Raw genomic sequence first — 21,692 nt, forward strand, 5'->3', positions numbered from 1 at the left:
AAGTACTTCACATTCCTTACAAAAATATGTCTTAAAATGTACAGTTCTATCTCAAACTGTTTGTATGTGTATACATTTCCTCAGGTACAAACTTAGGGCCTAAAGTACATTGTAGGTACTGCTTTGCGTGGTTGTCAATCAACCACTAGGTTCTGTTTATAGAATCCTGCCTAGTGACACCTAGGCATGCTTAGGCATCGCTAGGCATCTTAGAAGTAGGCACCAGTATATTAGGCCAGGTTTTACCAGGACTAATTTACTGGTACCTAACTTGGATGCCTAGCAATGCTTAAGTCAACCACACCTATTCACCGCCCCTAACCACACCTACTTTTCAGGTAGGCATCATTAGGCATTGGAAGACACCTTAACTTAGGCATCACTACACGTCACACAGAATTCCGTGCCTAACTTTTAAATTTAATTTTAAATTAATGATTCACTCCCTCCTTTACAAAACCATGCTAGTGTTTTTAACGCTGGCCGCGGCGGTAACAGCTTGGACACTCATAGGAATTCTATGAGAACCTGAGCTGTTACCGCCGCAGCTGACACTAAAAATGCTAGCGTGACTTTGTAAAGGAGTGCCTCAATTACCACACCATTAAGGCTAATTGATTTAATTTAGATTAGGCATGAATTTTAGTTAGGCACCACTAGGTGGCCTCAATTATGGCGCCTAACTAGGGTGCCGTTTATAGAATCAGGCCTTTAGAGCTTAATCTGCTACAAGGCTCTAACACAACCAGGGAAAGTTCCCTAGTGGCTAGTATAAATGTCAAGTTATAGAATTGCCTTTCACATTTTTACCTGAGACCATGGAGGGTCCAAGTGGCTTGCTCAAAAACACAAGGAAACAGTGGGATTGAAGGAATCTTAACAATAAAATCTATACGAAGACTGGCTCACCAGAGAAGTTAATTTTTTGTAAATGTAGTCACCTTTTTCTCAGGTACAAATGTAATTAAAAGTTCATAGTTGATAAATGTTGGCACAATAGAAAAAGTAATGCATGTAATATGCACTATTATCTAAGTATAGCAATCATTTTATTGTCTTTAAAATAACTCTTGAGCTGATAATTAGCAGCATTAGATAACATATAACAACTTAAGGGGTGATATTCAGCTGGTGGCAGTCAGTATCTATTTTAATCATTAACTGCTGCTGCTGAAATTATGTTCAGATATTCAGTACAGGGCTTTGTCTGGGTGCTGGCATTTGCTACTACCAGGCATTTGCCAGGTATTTGTGACCTGGATTGGCCACTATTGGAAACAGGATACTAAGCTAGATGGACCATTGCTCTGGCCCAATATGGCTATTTTTATGTTCTTACTGGCATTAAGGGGCAAATTTTATAAATGGCATCCCAATCGAGATGCACGTTTTAAAAAAAAACCACCCCAAGACATACTACCTACATTGTGGGTGTTTTTGCAAGCCTAGGGAGGCATGTAGGGCCACTTCAGCTTGCCCAAGGCTTGTCATGGACATGGTTTCGCCTGGAAGCAGCTTTAGATGAGTTTAGATGGCCCTAGGCATCTCTCTAGGGCCGCAATAGGCGCCTCAAATGTAGGCCAGCAAAATGTTGGTCTGCATTTCAAATAAACTTGGCCATTGAGCCGATCACAGCAAGGGAGTCTCCTGATGTAATCAGTTTAGCGGCCGCAACAAGAACCCCTCCCCCCCACCCACCCCACCCCCGCAAATTTGACAAGCAGGATTCCCACTCCCCCGAAGCCCCCCCCACCCCTGAATATCCGCAGCAGAAGGAGTGCCAAATTTCTCCTGCTGCCACCACCTCAAGACATCCTATGGCAGGAGTAAGGCCTGCTCCTTTCTGCCGGAAGGTGCCCCCAAATGTCTGCGGCAGGAGCTACCCTGAGACATCCCCGGTAGGAGGGATGCCCACTTCCCCCCAGCCGCTAGCTCCATCATCCCCTGAAGCCTCCCCAAACACTTCCCAAGTCCACCCCACACTCTCCCGACTCTACCCCTGACACTCCTCTGCATCCCCCGACACCTCCAAAATCCCCCTGCCACCCTACGAACGCCCCCGTACCTTTATTCAATGGCCAGCAAGAGAGATGCCCACGCCCTCATACCGGCAAGCCCACCACTGCAAAATGGTGGGCCTTCCCCTTCCCAATGCATTCTGGGATGCATCGGGGAATGGCCTTAGGCACCGGAGCCAACCGGAATCCTAGGCCTCCTTTCCAGTGCATTCTGGGATGCACTGGGATTAGCCTAAGACTGGCCAGATCTCTTAGGGGGATGGGTTCCCTGCCACAGCCACTAAACTGATCGCTGCAGGGAGATTCCTTTGCGGTGATCAGCTCAGCAGCAATGTAACTCTCTAATTGGTGACTGGGACATGAACACCTGTTAGAGAATCGGGGTGGTTAGGTAGGGTTGGGCGCGATTCTATATAGGATGCCCTTGTGCGATTTTCAAAAGTTGCTTAGACGGCTGCTAAGATCGGGCATCCTATACAGAATCTTGCCCTAAATATCCTGCCAAATGGCACTTAATCAGATAAGTGCTGATATTGAGCCCTTAACTGGTTAAGTTAAACTGGACAAAGATAGGACTACTATTTATGTAGTGCTATTTGACTGATTAACTTAACCAATTAAGGGTTCAATATCAGTACTTAATCTGGTGAAGTACCAACCAGTGGTGTAGCAAAGGAGGGAGGCACCCAGGACGGTGGCACCCAGCATCACTGTGCCTTGCACCCCCCTACTTTTCCCCACTGCTGAAGTGCCCCTCCCCCCTAAATACATCTTGAATGTTCACCAGCATGAGCAGCATCTTCTACATCCTGAATATGCCAGTCTCAGCTCCTTTCTGACGATACGTCCTGGTCCCGCAATGAGGAACTGACAACAGAAGGGAGCCAAAGCTGGCGTAAGCAGGAGGTGGAAAATGCTGCTCTTGTTGCCAAATAATTCAAGAGGTACACCGGGGGGATAGTGGAGAGGCACTGGCACCCCTATCAAGACCTGACCCAGGGTGAGCTGCACTCCCTGCCCTCCCCCCCTTACTATGCCATTGGTGCCAACTTGCTCCATGCAATTGCCAGTTTCTGATTTAGAAGTTAGAAGGCATATCTGGGTAAGTGCTATTGAATGTTCTCTCATGGCACAATCATCCTGAGTTAACCAGACAAGAGCATCTCTAATTAACTGACCTTGATTATCAACCTCATAGTAGATAATCGCAAATAAACACTGAATTGGTCTGTCTAATCTGCCCAGAGAAATAGTTAAGGCCATTCTATGCAGGTTACCTTCTTCTTCCACTCACCAAGCTTTCATTTAGGATTGTGTCCTGTTAATTTTTATTGCATATTTGGCCACATAATGGGTTAAGACAATGCCACTGAATATTTTGGGTATAAAGTAACTAAATATCTTTGCCTGCTTAACTTAAACTGCTGTGTACACAGTTCTGCTTAAAATGAGCTACTTATCTGGTTTATTCTTGAAGTATACCTAGCAAATTGCTATATTATGACTGTATTTAAAATTTGCTGTGTATTGATTGTAATTCCCAGTTTCTTTTCTGGTTAATCTTTTGTAAACCTCTATGAGCCGCTGGGGGAATGAGCGGATCTGTAAGTGATGATTACATTAGATTAGATAAATGGCTTGTAATATCTACCACCCTGTTTCCAAGCTCCTGATCTGAAAACAGGGTGCATATTTATGTCACTTCTCGCATTAGTGTGAGATCTGTTGAGGGAACTGCCCAAAGCTTAAGCTCAGTCTGGCCAATATTCAAAGCCAGACACAGCCGCTGACCATTTAAATAACATATCTGTGCCTAACCACTAATATTCAGCAGAAAATAACCAGTAATGTCGCCTAAAAATTGGTGGTTAACACCTAATACATAACCAACTATATCATGCAACTTATCCAGTTAAGACGCCAATATTCAGCGCCTAACCAGAAAAGTTTAATGGTCAAATAGGACTATAAATTAGCTTTCCTATCTTTAGCCACTAAAACATTAACTGGTTAGCACTGAATATCAGCAATTTAAACCCCCCAGTTACTTGATGCTGGTCACTGGAAATGGCCCGACATTGAATATCCAGATTTAACTCCGGCAGTGGACAGCAAAAGCGCTTCCCACTGCCAGTTGAATATTGTGCCCAATGTTAAGAAATAAAGGCTAACAATGTTTAAAAAAAGGCTCATTTCTTATGATAAAGCCTTCTTCCAAACAAGGAACTAACTGGCTTTTAGAAATCTGATTTCAAAAACTAATTTAAAGTTCTCCATGTTTTCTCAGTGCTGCTTCAGTCACAAAGCTCTAAAAGGCATCTCTCCAGTGAGATAAAAGGTGGCTGCTGGATCTTGCATCTGATTGACTAAGTGGAGAAGTTTTATTCTTGTAAAAACTACCGTATTTTCACGAAGATAATGCGCACCCATGTAAAACGTGCACACGGGTATAGCACGCGAAAAACACAAATTTATGAACAGAAATTTTTATATACCGCGCACACCCGTATACCGCGCATGCTGCCCGACTCTCCTTTCGCCCGCCCCGACTCTCCTATGGCCATCCCGACTCTCCTTTCACCCGCCTTGACTCTCCTCTCCCCCTTGAAGTCCTGTCCCCACCCTGAAAGCCTGATGCCCCCACGACGTCCGATTCACCCCCCCCCGCAGGACCGCTCGCACCCCCACCCCGAAGGACCGCTCGCACGCACTCCCACCCACACCCGCACCCCCACCCTGAAGGACCACTCGCACCCCCACAGCCTCCCAACCCCCCCATCATGTAGAAGCTCCTACCGGTGTCCTGCTGCTTCCTCTTGGCGGTCCCGACTCCCCGACACGATCGGGGCAAGAGGGAGCTCAAGCCCTCTTGCCCCAGCCAACCGCGGCACCCCCAACACGATCGGGGCAAGAGGGAGCTCAAGCCCTCTTGCCCCAGCCAACCGCGGCACCCCCGACACGATCAGGGCAAGAGGGAGCTCAAGCCCTCTTGCCCCCCGACTCCTCGACACGATCGGGGCAAAAGGGAGCCCAAGTCCTCTTGCCCCGCCGACTCCCCAACTCCCTGACAATATCAGGCCAGGAGGGAGCCCAAGTCCTCCTGGCCCTGGCGACCCCTCCCCCGCTAGTTGTTCGGGCCAGGAGGGAGCCCAAACCCTCCTGGCCACGGCGACCCCCCTACCTCCACCCCGCACTACATTACGGGCAGGAGGGATCCCAGGCCCTCCTGCCCTCGACGCAAACCCCCCTCCCCCCAATGACCGCCCCCCCAAGAACCTCCGACCGCCCCCCCAGCCGACCTGCGACCCCCCTGGCCGACCCCCATGACACCCCCACCCCCCTTCCCCGTACCTTTGTGTAGTTGGCCGGACAGACGGGAGCCAAACCCGCCTGTCCGGCAGGCAGCCAACGACGGAATGAGGCCGGATTGGCCCATCCGTCCCAAAGCTCCGCCTACTGGTGGGGCCTAAGGCGCCTGGGCCAATCAGAATAGGCCCGGGAGCCTTAGGTCCCTCCTGGGGGCGGGGCCTTGGGCACATGGTCGGGTTGGGCCCATGTGCCTCAGGCCCCGCCCCCAGGTGGGCCCAACCCGACCATGTGCCCAAGGCCCCGCCCCCCAGGAGGAACCTAAGGCTCCCGGGCCTATTCTGATTGGCCCAGGCGCCTTAGGCCCTACCAGTAGGCGGATCTTTGGGACGAATGGGCCAATCCGGCCTCATTCCGTCGTTGGCTGCCTGCCGGACAGGCGGGTTTGGCTCCCGTCTGTCCGGCCAACTACACAAAGGTACAGGGAAGGGGGGTTGGGTTGTCATGGGGGTCGGCCAGGGGGGTCGCAGGTCGGCTGGGGGGGCGGTCGGAGGTTCTTGGGGAGAAGGGGGTTTGCGTTGAGGGCAGGAGGGCTTGGGATCCCTCCTGCCCGTAATGTAGTGTGGGGTGGGGGTAGGGGGTCGCCGTGGCCAGGAGGGTTTGGGCTCCCTCCTGGCCCGAACAACTAGCGGGGGGGGGGGGTCGCCAGGGCCAGGAGGACTTGGGCTCCCTCCTGGCCCGATATTGTCGGGGAGTTGGGGAGTCGGCGGGGCAAGAGGGCTTGGGCTCCCTTTTGCCCCGATCGTGTCAGGGAGTCGGGGGGGCAAGAGGGCTTGAGCTCCCTCTTGCCCCGATCGTGTCGGGGGTGCCGCGGTTGGCTGGGGCAAGAGGGCTTGAGCTCCCTCTTGCCCCGATCGTGTCGGGTGTCGGGACCGCCAAGAGGAAGCAGCAGGACACCGGTAGGAGCTTCTACATGATGGGGGGGTCGGGAGGCTGTGGGGGTGTGAGCGGTCCTTCAGGGTGGGGGTGCGGGTGGGAGTGCGTGCGAGCGATCCTTCGGGGTGGGGGTGCGGGTGCGTGTGAGCGTTCCTTCCGGGTGGGGGTGCAAGCGGTCCTGCGGGGGGGGGGGGTGAATCGGACGTCGAGGGGGGGGAACTATGTAAAAAAAATTTTGTACAACGCGCTCACGCATATAACGTGCAAGGGTATGCGTGGTACGTAAAAACCACGTATAACGCGCACGTTATATGCGAGAAAATACGGTAGTAGCTTCAGTTTTCTTTTATGGCAGTTTTATGTCACAAGTGCAGCTATACTGGAGTCACAGAATCTAAGTGTTACAAATCTGATTTTAATCAATGATCTTTGGCTTTATATCAAAAAGATGTACTTTAGATTTTGACATAATTGTTTTGTTATAAAGTTGTGTTTGTATTATTTTTAACTAGGTCTCTTTAACTTCTCAACAGTCCTGTGAGCTTCTTCCCCATCACTTACAAACACAGCCTGCTGTAGAAAGCCCACCACCGCAGGTTAGTCTGGCGTTTGAAATCTGTGGTAAAGTGTGATGTGTGGACCTTCAGGATCAGAATGACCATGGTGGTTCTCATTTAGTCTAGGCTACCTTTAGCAGCTTTTGCTACACTTCTGCTTGATAAAGAGAAGGCATTGAAGTTAAAACCTGATAGGTATTTTATGCTTAAGGTGGACAATTTAAAATCAACTTCAAAAAGTAAAATGATGGAAATAGGCTTTTTTATAAAATTGCCTGCCCTATACAATATGTGGGCAAACATATCTGCATATTGCTTGTTCAAAAATAACCTTACCCATACTAAGAGAAGGCAATCCTGGGGGGCAGGGGGGAGGGGGCAGAACTGAGGAGTTTTGCTGTGCTAAGATGGCTGAGACCTCTAGTGATTCTATTGAAGTATTGCATTATGACCTATTTATACTCTTACAGTTTCCAGCATAGAGGAGGGCTCTTCTGACCAGTGATATAATGATAGGAGGAGACTTCTCTTGGAGGAACTTTAGAGCTGGTATAAGTACCAAGCCCAAAGAATGTTGTCTCTTTGATTAATCAAGTCATTGTATCGGAAAAGTGCATGTAGGGAGATAGCTGACCCAGCATCTCTGAAGAAAGAGAAAGTTGGGGCTGAATAAGCCAGTGCACCACTGCTAAGAGAGAAGTAAAAGAAAAAGGAAGAAAGTTGTCATCTCAACACTATAGAGCATTAAAAGCTACTGATCCTGGAAAGAGCAGATGTCCCTAGATTTTGCAAAGAGAGCCGGAAAGCTTCAAGGCATTGCACCTGTAACCATATCTATGTTCATTCCAGCTTTAACAAGGTATTTTGAGGAAAAGAGAAAGATGGGGTGTTTTTCTCAGCAGCTCCTCAAGATATTTAGTAAATCTTTGGTTCAGAACAATATCTGGCTTGGACTGATTTATTAGGAAGGGGAGAAGAATGAAGAGAGCAGATTGTGGTGTCAACAGCTTTCCAGTTTTACTGGTCCCAACTCAGAATTTCCTTCTGTATAGGATGCTATCCTCTCTTTCATGCTTTCTCCTGTTTTCCTACTATTACCTCTTTCCCCTTGAAACCTTTTAAGCAATTGTAATATTCTCTTACCTTATTGTGTGCCCCTTGTGTGTATCTCTCCCTTTTTTTTTAATCCTTTCATTTGACCTGATTGAATGTTTGTATGTTTTATTTTTTTATTTTCATTTATCTTAAATAATAAAATGCTAGCCGCGCATGCGCACTTGCCTCGCGTGTTCCCTGATCCCTTTTCTGTTGGGATGTGGCAAGACAAGTGCGCATGCGCGCTTATTACGTCACTGATGGAGAGCAGCGAATGCAGGAAGTGGAGTGGCTAGGTAAACAAAAAAAAAAAAAACAACCGAGCGAGCCGGGCCGCTGAGAAAGCGCGGGAGGCCTGGCCCGGCCTGCGGATGGGTAAGGAGCTGGGGCAGTGAGCCTTCCCTGCGGCTGAAATGGAGCCTGGTCACCCTCCGCGACAGACCACAGGAGTCAGAGTCCTTTTCTGCTCACCCCCCTTCCCGCGGACCCGACTACCTTGGCGATTCAAGCAGCATGTGCACCAGTCTTCACACGCTGCTTCGGGCCTTTCTACTTCCCTGATTTGCTCTGCCGCGTCTCTGATGATGTCATTAGGGACGTGCCAGAGTAAATCAGGGCAGTAGAAGGACCCGAAGCAGCGTGTGAAGACTGCTGCTTGAATCGCCGGGTAGGTAGTCAGGTCCGTGGGAAGGGAAGGGGGAGGGGCGCAAGGACTCTGGGGAGAATGGCAGACACCGGCCCTGTACTAACTCCCGTGGACAGGGGGAGCAGGAAGGGGTGCTGATAGACAGGGGGGGGAAATGAAGGGAGGCCTATTGCTGGACAGAGGGAGCAGGAAGAGGTGATGATGGACAGGGGGGGAAAAAGGAAGGGAGGCTTATTGCTTGACAGGGGGAACAGGAAGAGGTGCTGATGGACAGGGGGGGAAAAATGAAGGGAGGCCTACTGCTGGACGGGGGAGCAGGAAGAGGTGCTGATGGACAGGGGGGGAAATGAAGGGAGGACTACTGCTGGACAGGGGGAGCAGGAAGAGGTGCTGATGGACGGGGGGGAAAGGAATGGAGGCCTATTGTTGGACAGAGGGAGCAGGAAGAGGTGATGATGGACGGGGGGGAAAGGAATGGAGGCCTATTGTTGGACAGGGGGAGCAGGAAGAGGTGCTGATGGGTACGGGGGGGGGGAAATGAAGGGAGGCCTACTGGTGGACATGGGGAGCAGGAAGAGGTGCTGATGGACAGGGGGGAAATGAAGGGAGGCCTACTGCTGGACAGAGGGAGCAGGAAGAGGTGATGATGGACACGGGGGAAAAATAAAGGGGGCTTACTGCTGGATAAGGAGAGCAGTGAAGAGGTGGTGGTGGACACAGGGGAGGTAAAAATAAGGGAGAATGGATAGGAAAAAGCAGCTAAGGAGACAGAGAGAGAAAGAAATAAAGACAGACATACATATATTCTAGCACCCGTTAATGTAACGGGCTATAAAGCTAGTAATATACATATTTCACTAGTCTACATCAGAGGGAATCTATAATAATAAAACGCTAAGCGCGCATGCGCACTCGCACCGCGTGTTCCCTGATCCCTGATCTGTTGGGATGTGGTGGCAAGAGTACGCATGCGCGCCAGACAAGCCTCCCTGCGCTGCTGCAAGGATTTCGAGGAAGGCGGTGATGGTGAGGGGAGTCGCCGTGGCAAATTCAAAATTACATTCGCACCAAGCGGGGATCGACAGAGGAGCCGCGGCGTCTGCCACCGCTGCACCTTTTCAAACCCTCCCCAGCACTGTCGCCATTGTTGGTAAGTTTTTAAAGTCCTGAAAGACGCAGACCAGCATGACGCTTCGACACCAGCAGCAGCGCCACTGCCCACCCGCCGGCGCCCCCTCCGTCAGCTCGCACGGTGATCCAGCAGTCCCCGGTGATCCGTGTAGCCACCCGCCTCACACAGTCCGTCCGCAAACAGCTCAGTTCTCTGCCCCCAGTGGCTCAGCGTCGACCAACTGTGCCAGGAGGGCAGTGCCGTGTTCAGGAGCAGCCTTAGGGTGCCCGCCAGCTTTGCCCCAGGGAGGCTGCCGGGCTGGAACGACATCGGCCAGGTCAGAGCTGCCGGGCGGGATCCGGGGGCTGCTCGGAGGTCCGGACACTCATCCTCAGCTCCCTGCCGGCCGGTGATAGGTGTATATGAGGGAAGATCCTGGATGGCGGCTCTGGGTAGCTCTCGCCTGCTTCCTCCGCTGGTTCCCCGGGACCAGTTATTCTCTCCAGAACAGTTGACCCACCAGTTGTGTTTCGCTGGGATGGTAGTGAAAGGCGATCTAGAACTGGGCCTTCGCAGTATCATCACTGATTGGATAATACTGACCCCTTAACAACCGGTCTCCAGCCCCATCCAGCTACCGCTACTGGGAAGCAAGTTAACCTGCCAACCAACAGTGGCTTCAGCGTATGCGCACACCCATTAATGTAACAGCTTAACATACACAGAAAAAAAACAAACACACATACAGCAGGCAAAGAGACAAACATCAAAACAAACACAGACAGAGAGACCACAGGGAAGTGGGGGGGGGGGAGGAAAATGCTGCACAGGGAAGTGGGGTGGGAGGGAAATGCTGCAGCACAGGGAAATGGAGGGGAGGGAATGCTGATGTAGCTACTGCACAGGGAAGTGGAGGGGGGAGAGAAATGCTGCTGCATAGGGGGCAGGGAGAGAGACAAATAGAAAGAAAGACAGATAGTGGGAGGGAGGGAGACAGAAAGAAAAGAAGAAAGAGACAGGGGCAGGGAGAGAGACGGAAAGAAAGAAAGACAGATAGTGGGAGGGAGGGAGACAGAAAGAAAAGAAGAAAGAGACAGGGGCAGGGAGAGAGACGGAAAGAAAGAAAGACAGCGGCAGAGAAAGACAGGAATAAAAAAAGACAGACAAGCATATATTCTAGCACTCGTTAATGTAACGGGCTTAAAGGCTAGTAAGCAAATAAAATATTACACATGAAATTGTTGAAACTGATTTTTTATTTTATGTCTTATCCCCTTTATTACCTTGAACCGTAAAACAACTTAAATATCTTTGTACATGTTAGCAGTATATCAAGTAAAGCAGAACCTGTACTTGAACTATTCTATAAAGGGCACTCCAGGAATAGTATATAGTGTTTATTCCTGTGACCAAATGTAGATGCAAAGACTTCATGCCAATTGAAACCCAGTGTAAATCCTTTCACGCAAGTTAGGTGCACATCCCCGGAATTCTTGAACATTGCATGCAACTTTTAGAAGTATCCTGACCCTCCCAAAGCCATACCCACTTTTGGGTTACACACTAGACCACTTAGGTGCAGTGGAGAAGCATGCAGATCAGTGATCTGTGCATAACCCCCAAGTGGTGTCAATGAAGTGCTTGTTAACACTAATACGAGAAACATACTGAAATTAATGAGCAACAATTTTTTAAAAATCTGAATTTATTAATGTACATCATCTTACTGTACAGACTTTACACCATGTGTTGAGATATTGTGATGTAATTAGCTTTTATCACTTCACCACAGGCAGTAGATACAAAATGGCCGATACTATGTTTTGTTTTGTCAATGTGCTGTCATTGAATTCCTTGTTAAAGATTTAATTCCCACTTCAGAAATTCGTGCATATAGAGATGTGAGCATGGGCACTAGCAGTGTTAGGAGATGAGCAAAATATTTCAAAGATGGAAACATGAGCATCAAAGATCAGCCTCGTAGCGGTCAGCCCTTGCACTGCCTGCACTGAATGTAACAAGGAAAAGGTTGATGACATCATTAAAGAAGACAGAAGTGTCACTGTGAATGAAATTGCTGCAAAACCTGGAATAGGACACAGTGTAGTACAGGAAATGATTGAAAGCTTAAGCTATCAAACAGTTTGTGCCTTCTGGGTCCCATATTTGTTGACCAAAAACCACAAAGTTCAGAGAAAAACCATCACTCAAGACCTTCTTCAGAGATATCGAAATGAAGGAGATGATTTTCTGCACTCTGCCTACTGTCCCAACCTGGCACCCTTTGACTATCTTTTCAGTTTTGTGAAGGAACAGATGCGAGGTCAACACTACGAGACGATGGAGGGATGTCCAGAAAGCAGTGCATCTGTGTCTTCAGGCAGCTGGAATGGAGTTCTACCACAAGGGAATTTTCAAATTTGTAGAACGATGGGAAAAATGTATGCAGTGAAATGGCGACTGTTGAAAAGTGAAGAAAAGTCTGTACATTAAGATGATGTACTTGTTTTACCTACATTAATAAATTCTGATTTTTTAAAAATTGTTCCTCATTAATTTCAATATGACCCTCATAATTGCAGCAATTAGCCAATAATTGACCCAAGTATAAGGTGTCAAATATTAAGGGAGAATGCCATAGGGTTTCACAGTAAGTCCAGATTCTTGTGCACTTGTCCAAAAAAGAAATGTCAGCACACATTGGTGGTGTTTTTCTGCATCTAAATATGAGCTTTGCACAGACAATTTGCATTTGAAATACTTGAGAGATTTACATTTAGGCACAGAAGAACAGGTGCCGATGTGTGCTTTCACTTTTAATTTTTTTCAGATGTGTATGTTTGTTACTTACAATCTGCCTTTAAAACTTGCAGAGCTTCCTTCTGCTCACATAACAAAACAAAACCAGTATTAAATGTGAAAACTTGACGAGAAATTCTGTCTGCAAAACTTTTTTAAAAACCTGGACCCTTGTGGATTATTTCTCACATTATACAGGTGTCAAAAGTGGGCAGCGTCCTCTCTGCATTGCACAGAATACCTTAATTAACTTGTTAACATACATTTTAAATGTAAACTATTTTTTATTGAACAGAACCAATAAAAGACGTTGAAAACATGAATATGAAATGTTCAATGTTTTATAATTTCAAACTCCCCCCCCTTTTTAAATGTAACAAGTTGTATTGATGATCACTACAAGAAACACAAACCAACCTGAAAAGGTATACAATATATGTTATCAATATGAACACTAGAAAATAAGGTTGTATAGTCCTCCCATCCCATCCCAAAATAATAATAATAATAAAAAAGGTGGCTCAAAACTCAGAGTAGAGCATACCATCCCTCTCCCCAGGACGCATAACGGCCAAACTCCCACCCCCCAGCAAATGATAATCATAAAGAATCATAAAGAACTAAGGCCAGGATTCTCAAAAACTGAATTAAAAAGTATTGGTCTGCTAGCGAATTTAAAAAAGCGAGAAATTCTCCCAAAAACGCTCATGTAAATGAGGTTAGCGGAGAGTAGCGAAGACTCGCTAAATTTGTATGTGCCCATCGCTGGTGATAACGATAAGCAAATGTGCAGAAAAAATGCGAAAAGAAAAAAAACCCAAAAACATAACAGCAGGAGAGTTGTTCAATCTCTCCCGCTACCAACTGTAAGGATTAGCAACTGCCCAAAATGTAAGGTTTGCAGGGGTAATGTTGAAGCAAATAAGCCCCAATGATATAATATGGTGGCTTACAATTCGCCAGGCCCCGGGTTCAATACGCTCAGAAGATTCAGTAGGCAGTAAAATTACTGACAATGACAGCCAGAAGTGATTGCATAAAGAATATATATTGTAGAAATAGGCTTAATATTTCAGAAAGGCAATCTTTAGAAAGATACATAAGCATTGCTGGGTTACAAATGTACAGAAAGAAATAGACATAAGCTTTACAAATACAGAGTGGATTCAGAGACTGCTTGGGTGTGTGTGTGAGAGAGAGGAAAGTTTACCTGCATTATAGAGTCCAGAGGAGAGAGAGGGGAGGGGATTGATGGTCCAGGCTTCAGGTTCCAGAGATAGAGGGGGGATGATGCAGAGAGGAGGCTTTTATAGGTTGGAATCTTATTCTAAAAACTATTTTATACTATAGAAACTATTGTATTTCCCAGTATCTTTCTGTTTATAATTTGTAAACTGTTTGAAACAATGGTTAGTTTAATTGATAAGGAAGATGTGACACTTGCAGGAATAGTAAGTAGGATTAGTCTCTTGCTTCTTTGTCCCATTCAAGTAGCATATCTTCTTGATAAACAATCCAGTCTGGCTGGATGCTTAATGTATGTGAATTCTGTGCAAGAGCATTTAGAGTCTATCTGCATCAAAATTCCAGTGTCAGCTTGATATAATGTCCCATAGGCCTCTGCTGACATTGGTTAGGCCAACCGAAAATGCTGACTGCTAGCAATGCTAGGCTGACACCAACCAATAACCCTTCCCCCCAAGCAATGGGAGAGATGACCGTTCTCTCCCGCTGCAAACAACCCTCCCCCCTTTGCAGCAGGAGAGATGCCCACTCTTTCCTCCTGTCTCCGACCCCTTACCTCCACGGATTCCCTCCACCCAGCTCGCTCACCACTTCAAAATAGGTCTTCCCCTCCCCGGTACATCCTAGGTTGCACCGGGGAGGGGCCTGAGGCTCAGATTGGCCCAAGTTGTTTAAGGCCCCTCCCATAGGAGGGGAAGGCCCATTTTGAAGGGGCAGGTCAGTTGGGTGGAGGGGATCCGCATCCCTCTAGTCTGACATCTACATGGAGATAAGGGGGAGAGAGTGGACATCTCTCCAGCTGTGTGTGTGTGTGGGGGAGGTTGTTTGCAGCGGGAGAGAATCAGCATCTCCTGCTGCAAGGGGTGGTCGTCACTGCTGCTGCATTTGGGGGTTGTTTGTGGCGGGAGAGAGTGGCCATCTCTCCCGCTGTGGGGGGGGGGAGTTGTTTGCGGTGGGAGAGAATCAGCATCTCTCCCGCTGCAAGTGGGGAATCTGTTTGCAGCAGGAGAGAATTAGCATCTCTCCCGATGCAAGGGGGGGGGTTGTTTTCAGTGGGAGAGATGTCCCAAGTTAGTGCCCCCTTCCTCTCTCCATTCTGTGTCTCATGTGTAGGCCCCCTTTCTTCCTGTGTTGAGTTTATGCCCTCTCCCCCTCACTGCCTTCAGCCTTTGTCCCAAAATTAAGTTGCACTACCGGGGATTCCTGCCTGCCCCGCCCACACTCCCCCTCCCTCTCCCGAAGCAGACCTGTCCACAGAAGCCACCGGAGATCCCTGCCCACCAGCCTGTCTGTCTGCCGCCGCACCACCCTCCACCCTCGAAGCATCCCTGTTACTTTGTTGGAACCGGACTCACTCCATCCTCTCCCAGCAGCAACTCCATTCAGGGACGGCACGTGCAGCCATTCACACACTACACATGGCTGGCCCACAATCCTTCTCTCTGATGTTAATTCTGACGTCGGTTGGAGAGAAGGTTGTGGGTCAGCTACGCAGTTTGTAAGTCGCTGCCTATATCCCTGCATGGAGTTGCTGCTGGGAGAGGATGGAGTGAGCCTGATCTGACAAAGTAACAGGGACGTCTTCAGGGATGGGGGGTGGTGTGTCGGGTGTTCAGACAGGCAGGGAGGAATTCATGGCAGCAGCTTCAGCAGCAGGCGGCCAGGGAAGGATCCCCGGCAGTGGCGGCCAGGCCGCGTACCCCCAACAAGCGGTATACTTACCGCATGTTGAGAAACACTGGTCTATCTTTGCAAAAACCAATTGCAGCGGGTGGGGTAAATTTCCCAAATTTTTATTGATACCATCAAGCCTTGGATCCTTCCTGAAGTCTTGGAGCATCTTCTGGACTGGCTTTACTTAGAATGGCAACTTATGTCCCCATTACGGTTATGTCATATATTGAGTATCAAATTACCCAGAATTTATAAGGACTATAGCATTCTTTTTGCCACCTGGAAAACCTTAAAATTTATTGATAATTTAACATCTATATTAGTACAACAATCCACGTGTCAATCCTTATGGTTGAACTCCAAGATTCAAATTGGCAAGTCTAAGATCCTCTGGAAACATTGGCTGTAGGCAGGTATACGTGCTTTAGATGATGTGTTATCAAATGGAAAAATGCTTGATTTTTCAGAACTGCAACAATCATTCGGCATTGCAAAGTCTCAAACATATAAGTGGTTGCAGTTGAAGCAGGCCATTCAGAAGGGGTTCCCTGATTGGCGCAACTTAAAAAATCAGTATAGTTTGCCGGGCCTATGCTTCCAGACAGATTTCCTGGGACATCAGGCCACTCAGTGGTACAAATTAATATCTGAATATCTGATTTTAAAAACCTAAAACTAGTCTAAGGGACATTTGGAGCATTGAGATAAAGCAACAAATTTCTGTTACTCAATGGCCACAGATTTGGACTTGGAGGATGAGATGTACAGCGTCAGCATCTATGAGACAAACATGGTTTGTTTTGTTGCACAGAAGATTTTGGACTCCTGTTAAATTACAAAAGTTAGATATTTCAAAATCTAATAGATGCTGGCACTGTCATCTAGACATAGGGGCACTGGATCATCTGTTGTTCTATTGTCCTTTGTTACTCAACTTTTGGAAATCTATATGGGGACATATTAATTTGATTCTGGAGACTGCGGTTTTGCTGTCATATGAAGTGGTAATCTGTGGGACATTGTTATCTCCTACACGTCCAATAGATAGACATAAAAGCAGATTACTTGGTATAATGACCGGAGTAGCCATGCAAATGGTGACTAAAAATTGGAAGAATTTTGACAGATTAAATTTCACCTTTTGGTGGAATTCATTATGCTTGTGTTATAAATTCGAGAAAATGAATTCTGAACTAATGGATAATAATAAGTTGTTCAAACTGATGTGGGTCCATTGATCAATTTTATCAATCTTAAGTAAATGGTTTATTTTCCTATTTTCGGTTTGGTTTGCACATCCAGGGGGGGGTTGATGGGAGGGAGAGGGAAACTATATTAGGATTTTATTGAATACATTGGAATAAGGGACGGGGGTGAAAATGGTTTATTATATATTTATTGACTGATGTATGTGTGCTGTTTTTCAAATTACTTGTATGTATTCCTTTACATACTGTTTTTAGACTGAAAAATGAATAAAGTCTTTGCGAGTGTCTCGTCTGGAATCCTCACACTCCATATAAGGAGTCAAGTCTTTGGGAGTGCTTCGAGATTCCTCAATCCAAACCGTTGAGTCTATTGGGTTTCGATCTACAGCTTCCATCCCTATACCCTCACATAAGGCATTGCCCATTTTGAGGCATAGGGCGAAGTCTCGACCTCGCACGAGACCTGCTTCCAGGCAGCACTCTCATTGCTGCTCGAGGCCCTCATCGAGGTGCAGATCCTCCTCCAGGGAGAAGCCTTCCTTGTCCAGGCCTTCCAGCTCTTTGAGGCCTTCAACCCCTCGATCGAGGACACCAATAGTAGAACCTGAGGACTCCGCTGCTTCCAGTACCTCGTCTCAGTCTTTCTATTCACTGGGATACCAATACTCCAGAGAGGCCTTGCCTTTGTTCTCCACTCGAGGTGCCTCGAGGTCATCGAGTCCGTCTCGAGGCCATGCTCTGGCAGATCAATTGTCCTTTTCCTCCTTCCTCCATCAAATGGCTGAGGACCTGGATCTTAAATTGGACGCTGGTTCTAAGTACTCTAAGGAGTATTTAGAGGAAATGAGTATGCCTCGACCTCCTGTAGAGTCTCTCAAACTTCCTCTTAACAGGCTTCTTTCTCAGACTTTCAAGCGAAATCTGGAAACTCCTTATGCCATTCCTGCGGTTCCAAGCAAGTTGGAATCGAGGTATAGAACTCTATATTGCAAGGGCTTTGAGAACTCCCAACTATCTCATCAGTCTCTCCTTGTGGAATCTTCCCTAAAGAGGAATCATCCTTCCAGGGTCTATGCTACTGTTCCTCCTGGTAGAGAAGGCAGGACCATGGACAAATTTGGCCGTTGACTTTACCAAATTTCGATGATGGCCTCCAGGGTTTTAAATTATAATTTTATCTTTACTACTTATTTCAAGTATTTTATTGATATACTCCCTGGTTTCTCTAAAGACCTTGGTCAACACAGGCTTTTAGAGTTTCAGCAAGTCATTGCTACTTTAGCACAACTCTGGTTGCATCTTCTTCAGTCATCCTATGATGACTTTGAACTTTCCTCGAGGGTCACTGCTTTCTCGGTAGTGATGCGCCGCCTTGCCTGGCTTCGCACCATCAATATGGATCCCAATATTCAGAATTATCTGGCTAATATTCCTTGTGAGGGCAATGACCTCTTTGATGAATCGTAGAGGCCGCCACCAAGAAGTTGTCTGAGCATGAGAAATATTTTGCTTCCATCGTCATACCAAAGCCTAAGACAGGTCCTGCGAAGCCTTCTCGACCTCTCCCTTCCTATCAGAGGGGTTATCCTCCAAGGGCAGCTTCTTACACTTGAGCAGCCCCCCAAGAAACAACAACAGCAGGAGCAACAGAAACCTCAGCCTTCTGCTACACCTTTTTGACTGTCTCAAACAGAGCATAACCTCCATAGTTCTGCCTCTGTCCTCTCCTCTTCCCATCGGAGGTAGTCTCCATCATTTTTACCATCGATGGGAGACCATTACATCTGACCTCTGGGTACTGTCAATAATCAAGGATACTCTTTTCATTTCACTCATATTCCACCAGAGCTTCCTCCAAGAGAGTATCCTTCCAATTCATCCCAGACCGCCCTTCTTCTTCTGGAAGCTCAAGCTCTGCTTCGACTCCGTGCCATCGAGGAAGTTCCCTTGGAACAGCAGAGCAGGGGTTTTTACTTCCATTACTTCCTAGTTCCGAAGAAGATGGGCGATCTGCGTCTCATACTGGATCTCGGGGCTCTCAACAAATTTTTGGTCAAAGAAAAATTTTGCATGCTGTCCCTGGAATCCCTTTATCCCCTTCTAGATCAGAACAATTGGTTGTGTTCTCTAAATCTCAAGAAGGCGTACACTCGCATCCCCAGTCATCCGGCCTCCCATCAGTACCTCAGATTTCAGGTGGGGAATCTGCATTTTAAGTACAGAATGCTACCCTTCGGCCTGGCATCATCTCCCAGAGTATTCACCAAGTGCCTAGTGGTGGTTGCAGTAGCTCTGCTGAACTATGGTCTTCAGGTGTTCCCCTACCTGAACGACTGGCTCATCAAAGACTCAATATCTCAGGGAGGTTATTGTAGCGACACAATGGACTACATGGTTCCTATAAAGCTTGGGATTCGAAATCAACTTTCCCAAATCCCAGCTTCAGCCCTCTCAGAATCTACAATTCATCGGAGCTGTTTTGGACACTATCCAACTCAGAGCGTTCCTTCCTCAACAGCATCTAGATGCTCTACTTGAGCTGTGCCACAAGGTGTCTTCCCTTTCTTCACTCTCAGCGAGACACATGATGGTGCTACTCGGTCACATAGCCTCAACTGTTCACGTGACTCCTTTTGTCAGACTTCACCTCAGAATCCCTCAGTGGACTTTGGCATCTCAGTGGATGCAAGCTTACGATCCACTCTCTCGACACATTACAGTCATTCCTTCGTTGAGACAGTCTCTCAACTGGTGGATGCTCTCTTCCAATCTCTACAGAGGTTTACTGTTTCAGACACCCCTTCATCAGAAATCATCAGAAGGTCCTCATGACAGATTCCTCGACCTACTCTTGGGGGGCTCATCTCAACGGTCTCCATACTCAAGGCCACTGGTCCAGCATGGATCGTCAGTGTCATATCAGTCTTTTGGAATTCAGAGCTATCATCAATGCTCTCAAGGCTTTTCAGCATCTTCTTCACAACCAAGTAGTCCTTATTCGGACAGACAATCAAGTCGCCGTGTATTATGTCAATAAGCAGGGAGGAACGGAATCTCTCCCTCTTTGTCAGGAAGCTCAGAAGGTGTGGGACAGGCCGATCCATCACAACACCTTCCTGAAAGCTGTCTATATTCAAGGAGAGAAAAACTGTCTGGCGGACAAGTTGAGTCGTCTTCTGCAACCTCATGAATGGACATTCAATTCCTCACCACTACATCACATTTTTTCTCATTGGGGAATGCCTCAGATAGATCTCTGCATCTTCCACAACCACAAACTGCCTCAATCCTACTCCAGGATATACTCTCCTCATTGTCTCGAGGCAGATGTTTTCCTACTGGAATGGACGAACCTCTTCCTGTATGCGTTCCCTCCATTCCCTCTCATTCTCAAGACTCTTGTCAAGCTCACAAACGATGATGTCACCATGATTATAATAGCTCCTCGGTGGCCCAGGCAACCCTAGTACTCCCTTCTACTTCAGCTCAGCAGCAGTGAGCCATATCTGCTACCAGTTTTTCCATCTCTGCTTACACAGAGTCAAGGATCTCTTCTTCATCCCAACTTGCAGTCTCTACACCTGACAACTTGGTACCTCTCAACATAATTCCTCTTCAGTTTTCGCAATCTGTTCGGGACATTTTAAAGGCTTCCAGAAAGCCTGCCACTAGACAATGCTACCACCAAAAATGGACCAGATTTTCTACGTGGTGCATCTCTTATAACAAGGAGCCTCGAGATACCTCCTTGTCTTCCGTCTTGGATTATCTTCTCCACTTACCTACTTCTGGCCTCAAGTCTACATCTTAGTGGAATTGCTGCTTTCTATCAGCCTGTTGAAGGGAAACCCCTTTCTGCTCATCCTGTGGTTTCCAGATTTATGAAAGGATTTTTCAATGTCAAACCTCCTTTCAAACCACCTCCAGTGGTTTGGGATCTCAATGTTGTTCGTACGCAATTGATGAAGCCTCCATTTGAATCAATGTCTACCGCTCATCTAAAATATCTCACTTGGAAAGTGGTGTTTCTCATTGCTCTCACATCTGCTTGAAGAGTCAGTAAGCTGCAAGCTTTAGTTCCTGATCCACTTTTCACGGTTTTCCATAATGAGAAGATGGTCTTAGAAACATAGAAACATAGAAAAAAGCGGCAGAAAAGGGCTATAGCCCACCAAGTCTGCCCATTCCAAGTATCCCCCCCCCCTTAAATTTACTCCCTTAAAGATCCCACGTGAGTATCCCATTTTTTCTTAAAATCCATCACGCTGCTGGCCGTTATCACCTGGAGTGGGAGTCTGTTCCAATGATCCACCACTCTTTCGGTGAAGAAGTACTTCCTGGAGTCGCCATGAAACTTCCCTCCCCTGATTTTCAGCGGGTGCCCTCTGGTGGTTGAGGGTCCTATGAGCCAGAAGATATCATTTTCTGACTCAATGCGTCCCGTGATGTACTTATACGTTTCAATCATATCTCCCCGTTCTCTTCTTTCCTCAAGTGAGTACAGCCGCAATTTCTTTAGTCTTTCTTCATACGTGAGATCCTTGAGCCCCATGACAATCCTGGTGGCCGTTCGCTGAACCGACTCGATCCTCAGTACGTCCTTTCGGTAGTGTGGTCTCCAAAACTGAACACATTACTCCAAGTGGGGCCTCACCATGGCTCTGTACAACGGCATCATAACTTCAGGTCTCCTGCTGACGAAACTTCTGCGGATACACCCCATCATTTGTCTTGCCCTGGAGGAAGCCTTCTCCACTTGATTGGCAACCTTCATGTCCTCGCTAATGATCAACCCTAGAACGCGTTCCGCTGTGGTCCTGATCAATGTCTCACCATTTAGTACATAAGTTCTACGCGGGTTTCTTTTGCCCAGGTGCATTACCTTGCATTTTTTAGCATTGAAGCCTAGCTGCCAAGTATTTGACCATTGTTCCAGTAGCAGTAGGTCGTGTGTCATATAATCAGGTAATAAGCATCTGCCTACTATGTTGCAAAGTTTGGCGGCGGCGTCGAACAGTGATACCCTTCCTCTAAGTCCTTGCATCATATCTCTTATGAATAAGTTGAATAGAATCGGGCCCAGGACCGATCCCTGCG

The 21,692-nt window shown here is 47.3% G+C and overlaps 1 protein-coding gene across 2 annotated transcripts in view; it reads left to right on the forward strand.

Moving 5' to 3' along the window:
* NPAS2 (neuronal PAS domain protein 2) overlaps window positions 1-21,692 on the forward strand; it is a 363,736-nt gene that overhangs the window by 283,945 nt on the left and 58,099 nt on the right. The window contains exon 15 of one of the 2 annotated variants that reach the window (XM_033949438.1): window positions 6,773-6,856. In XM_033949438.1, coding sequence (XP_033805329.1) covers window positions 6,773-6,856 — 84 coding nt within the window. The remainder of the gene's footprint in view (window positions 1-6,772; window positions 6,857-21,692) is intronic. The other variant, XM_033949439.1, reaches the window with a different exon arrangement.

Source organism: Geotrypetes seraphini, chromosome 6, assembly GCF_902459505.1.
Source record: "Geotrypetes seraphini chromosome 6, aGeoSer1.1, whole genome shotgun sequence".
Classification (NCBI taxonomy): Eukaryota; Metazoa; Chordata; class Amphibia; order Gymnophiona; family Dermophiidae; genus Geotrypetes; species Geotrypetes seraphini.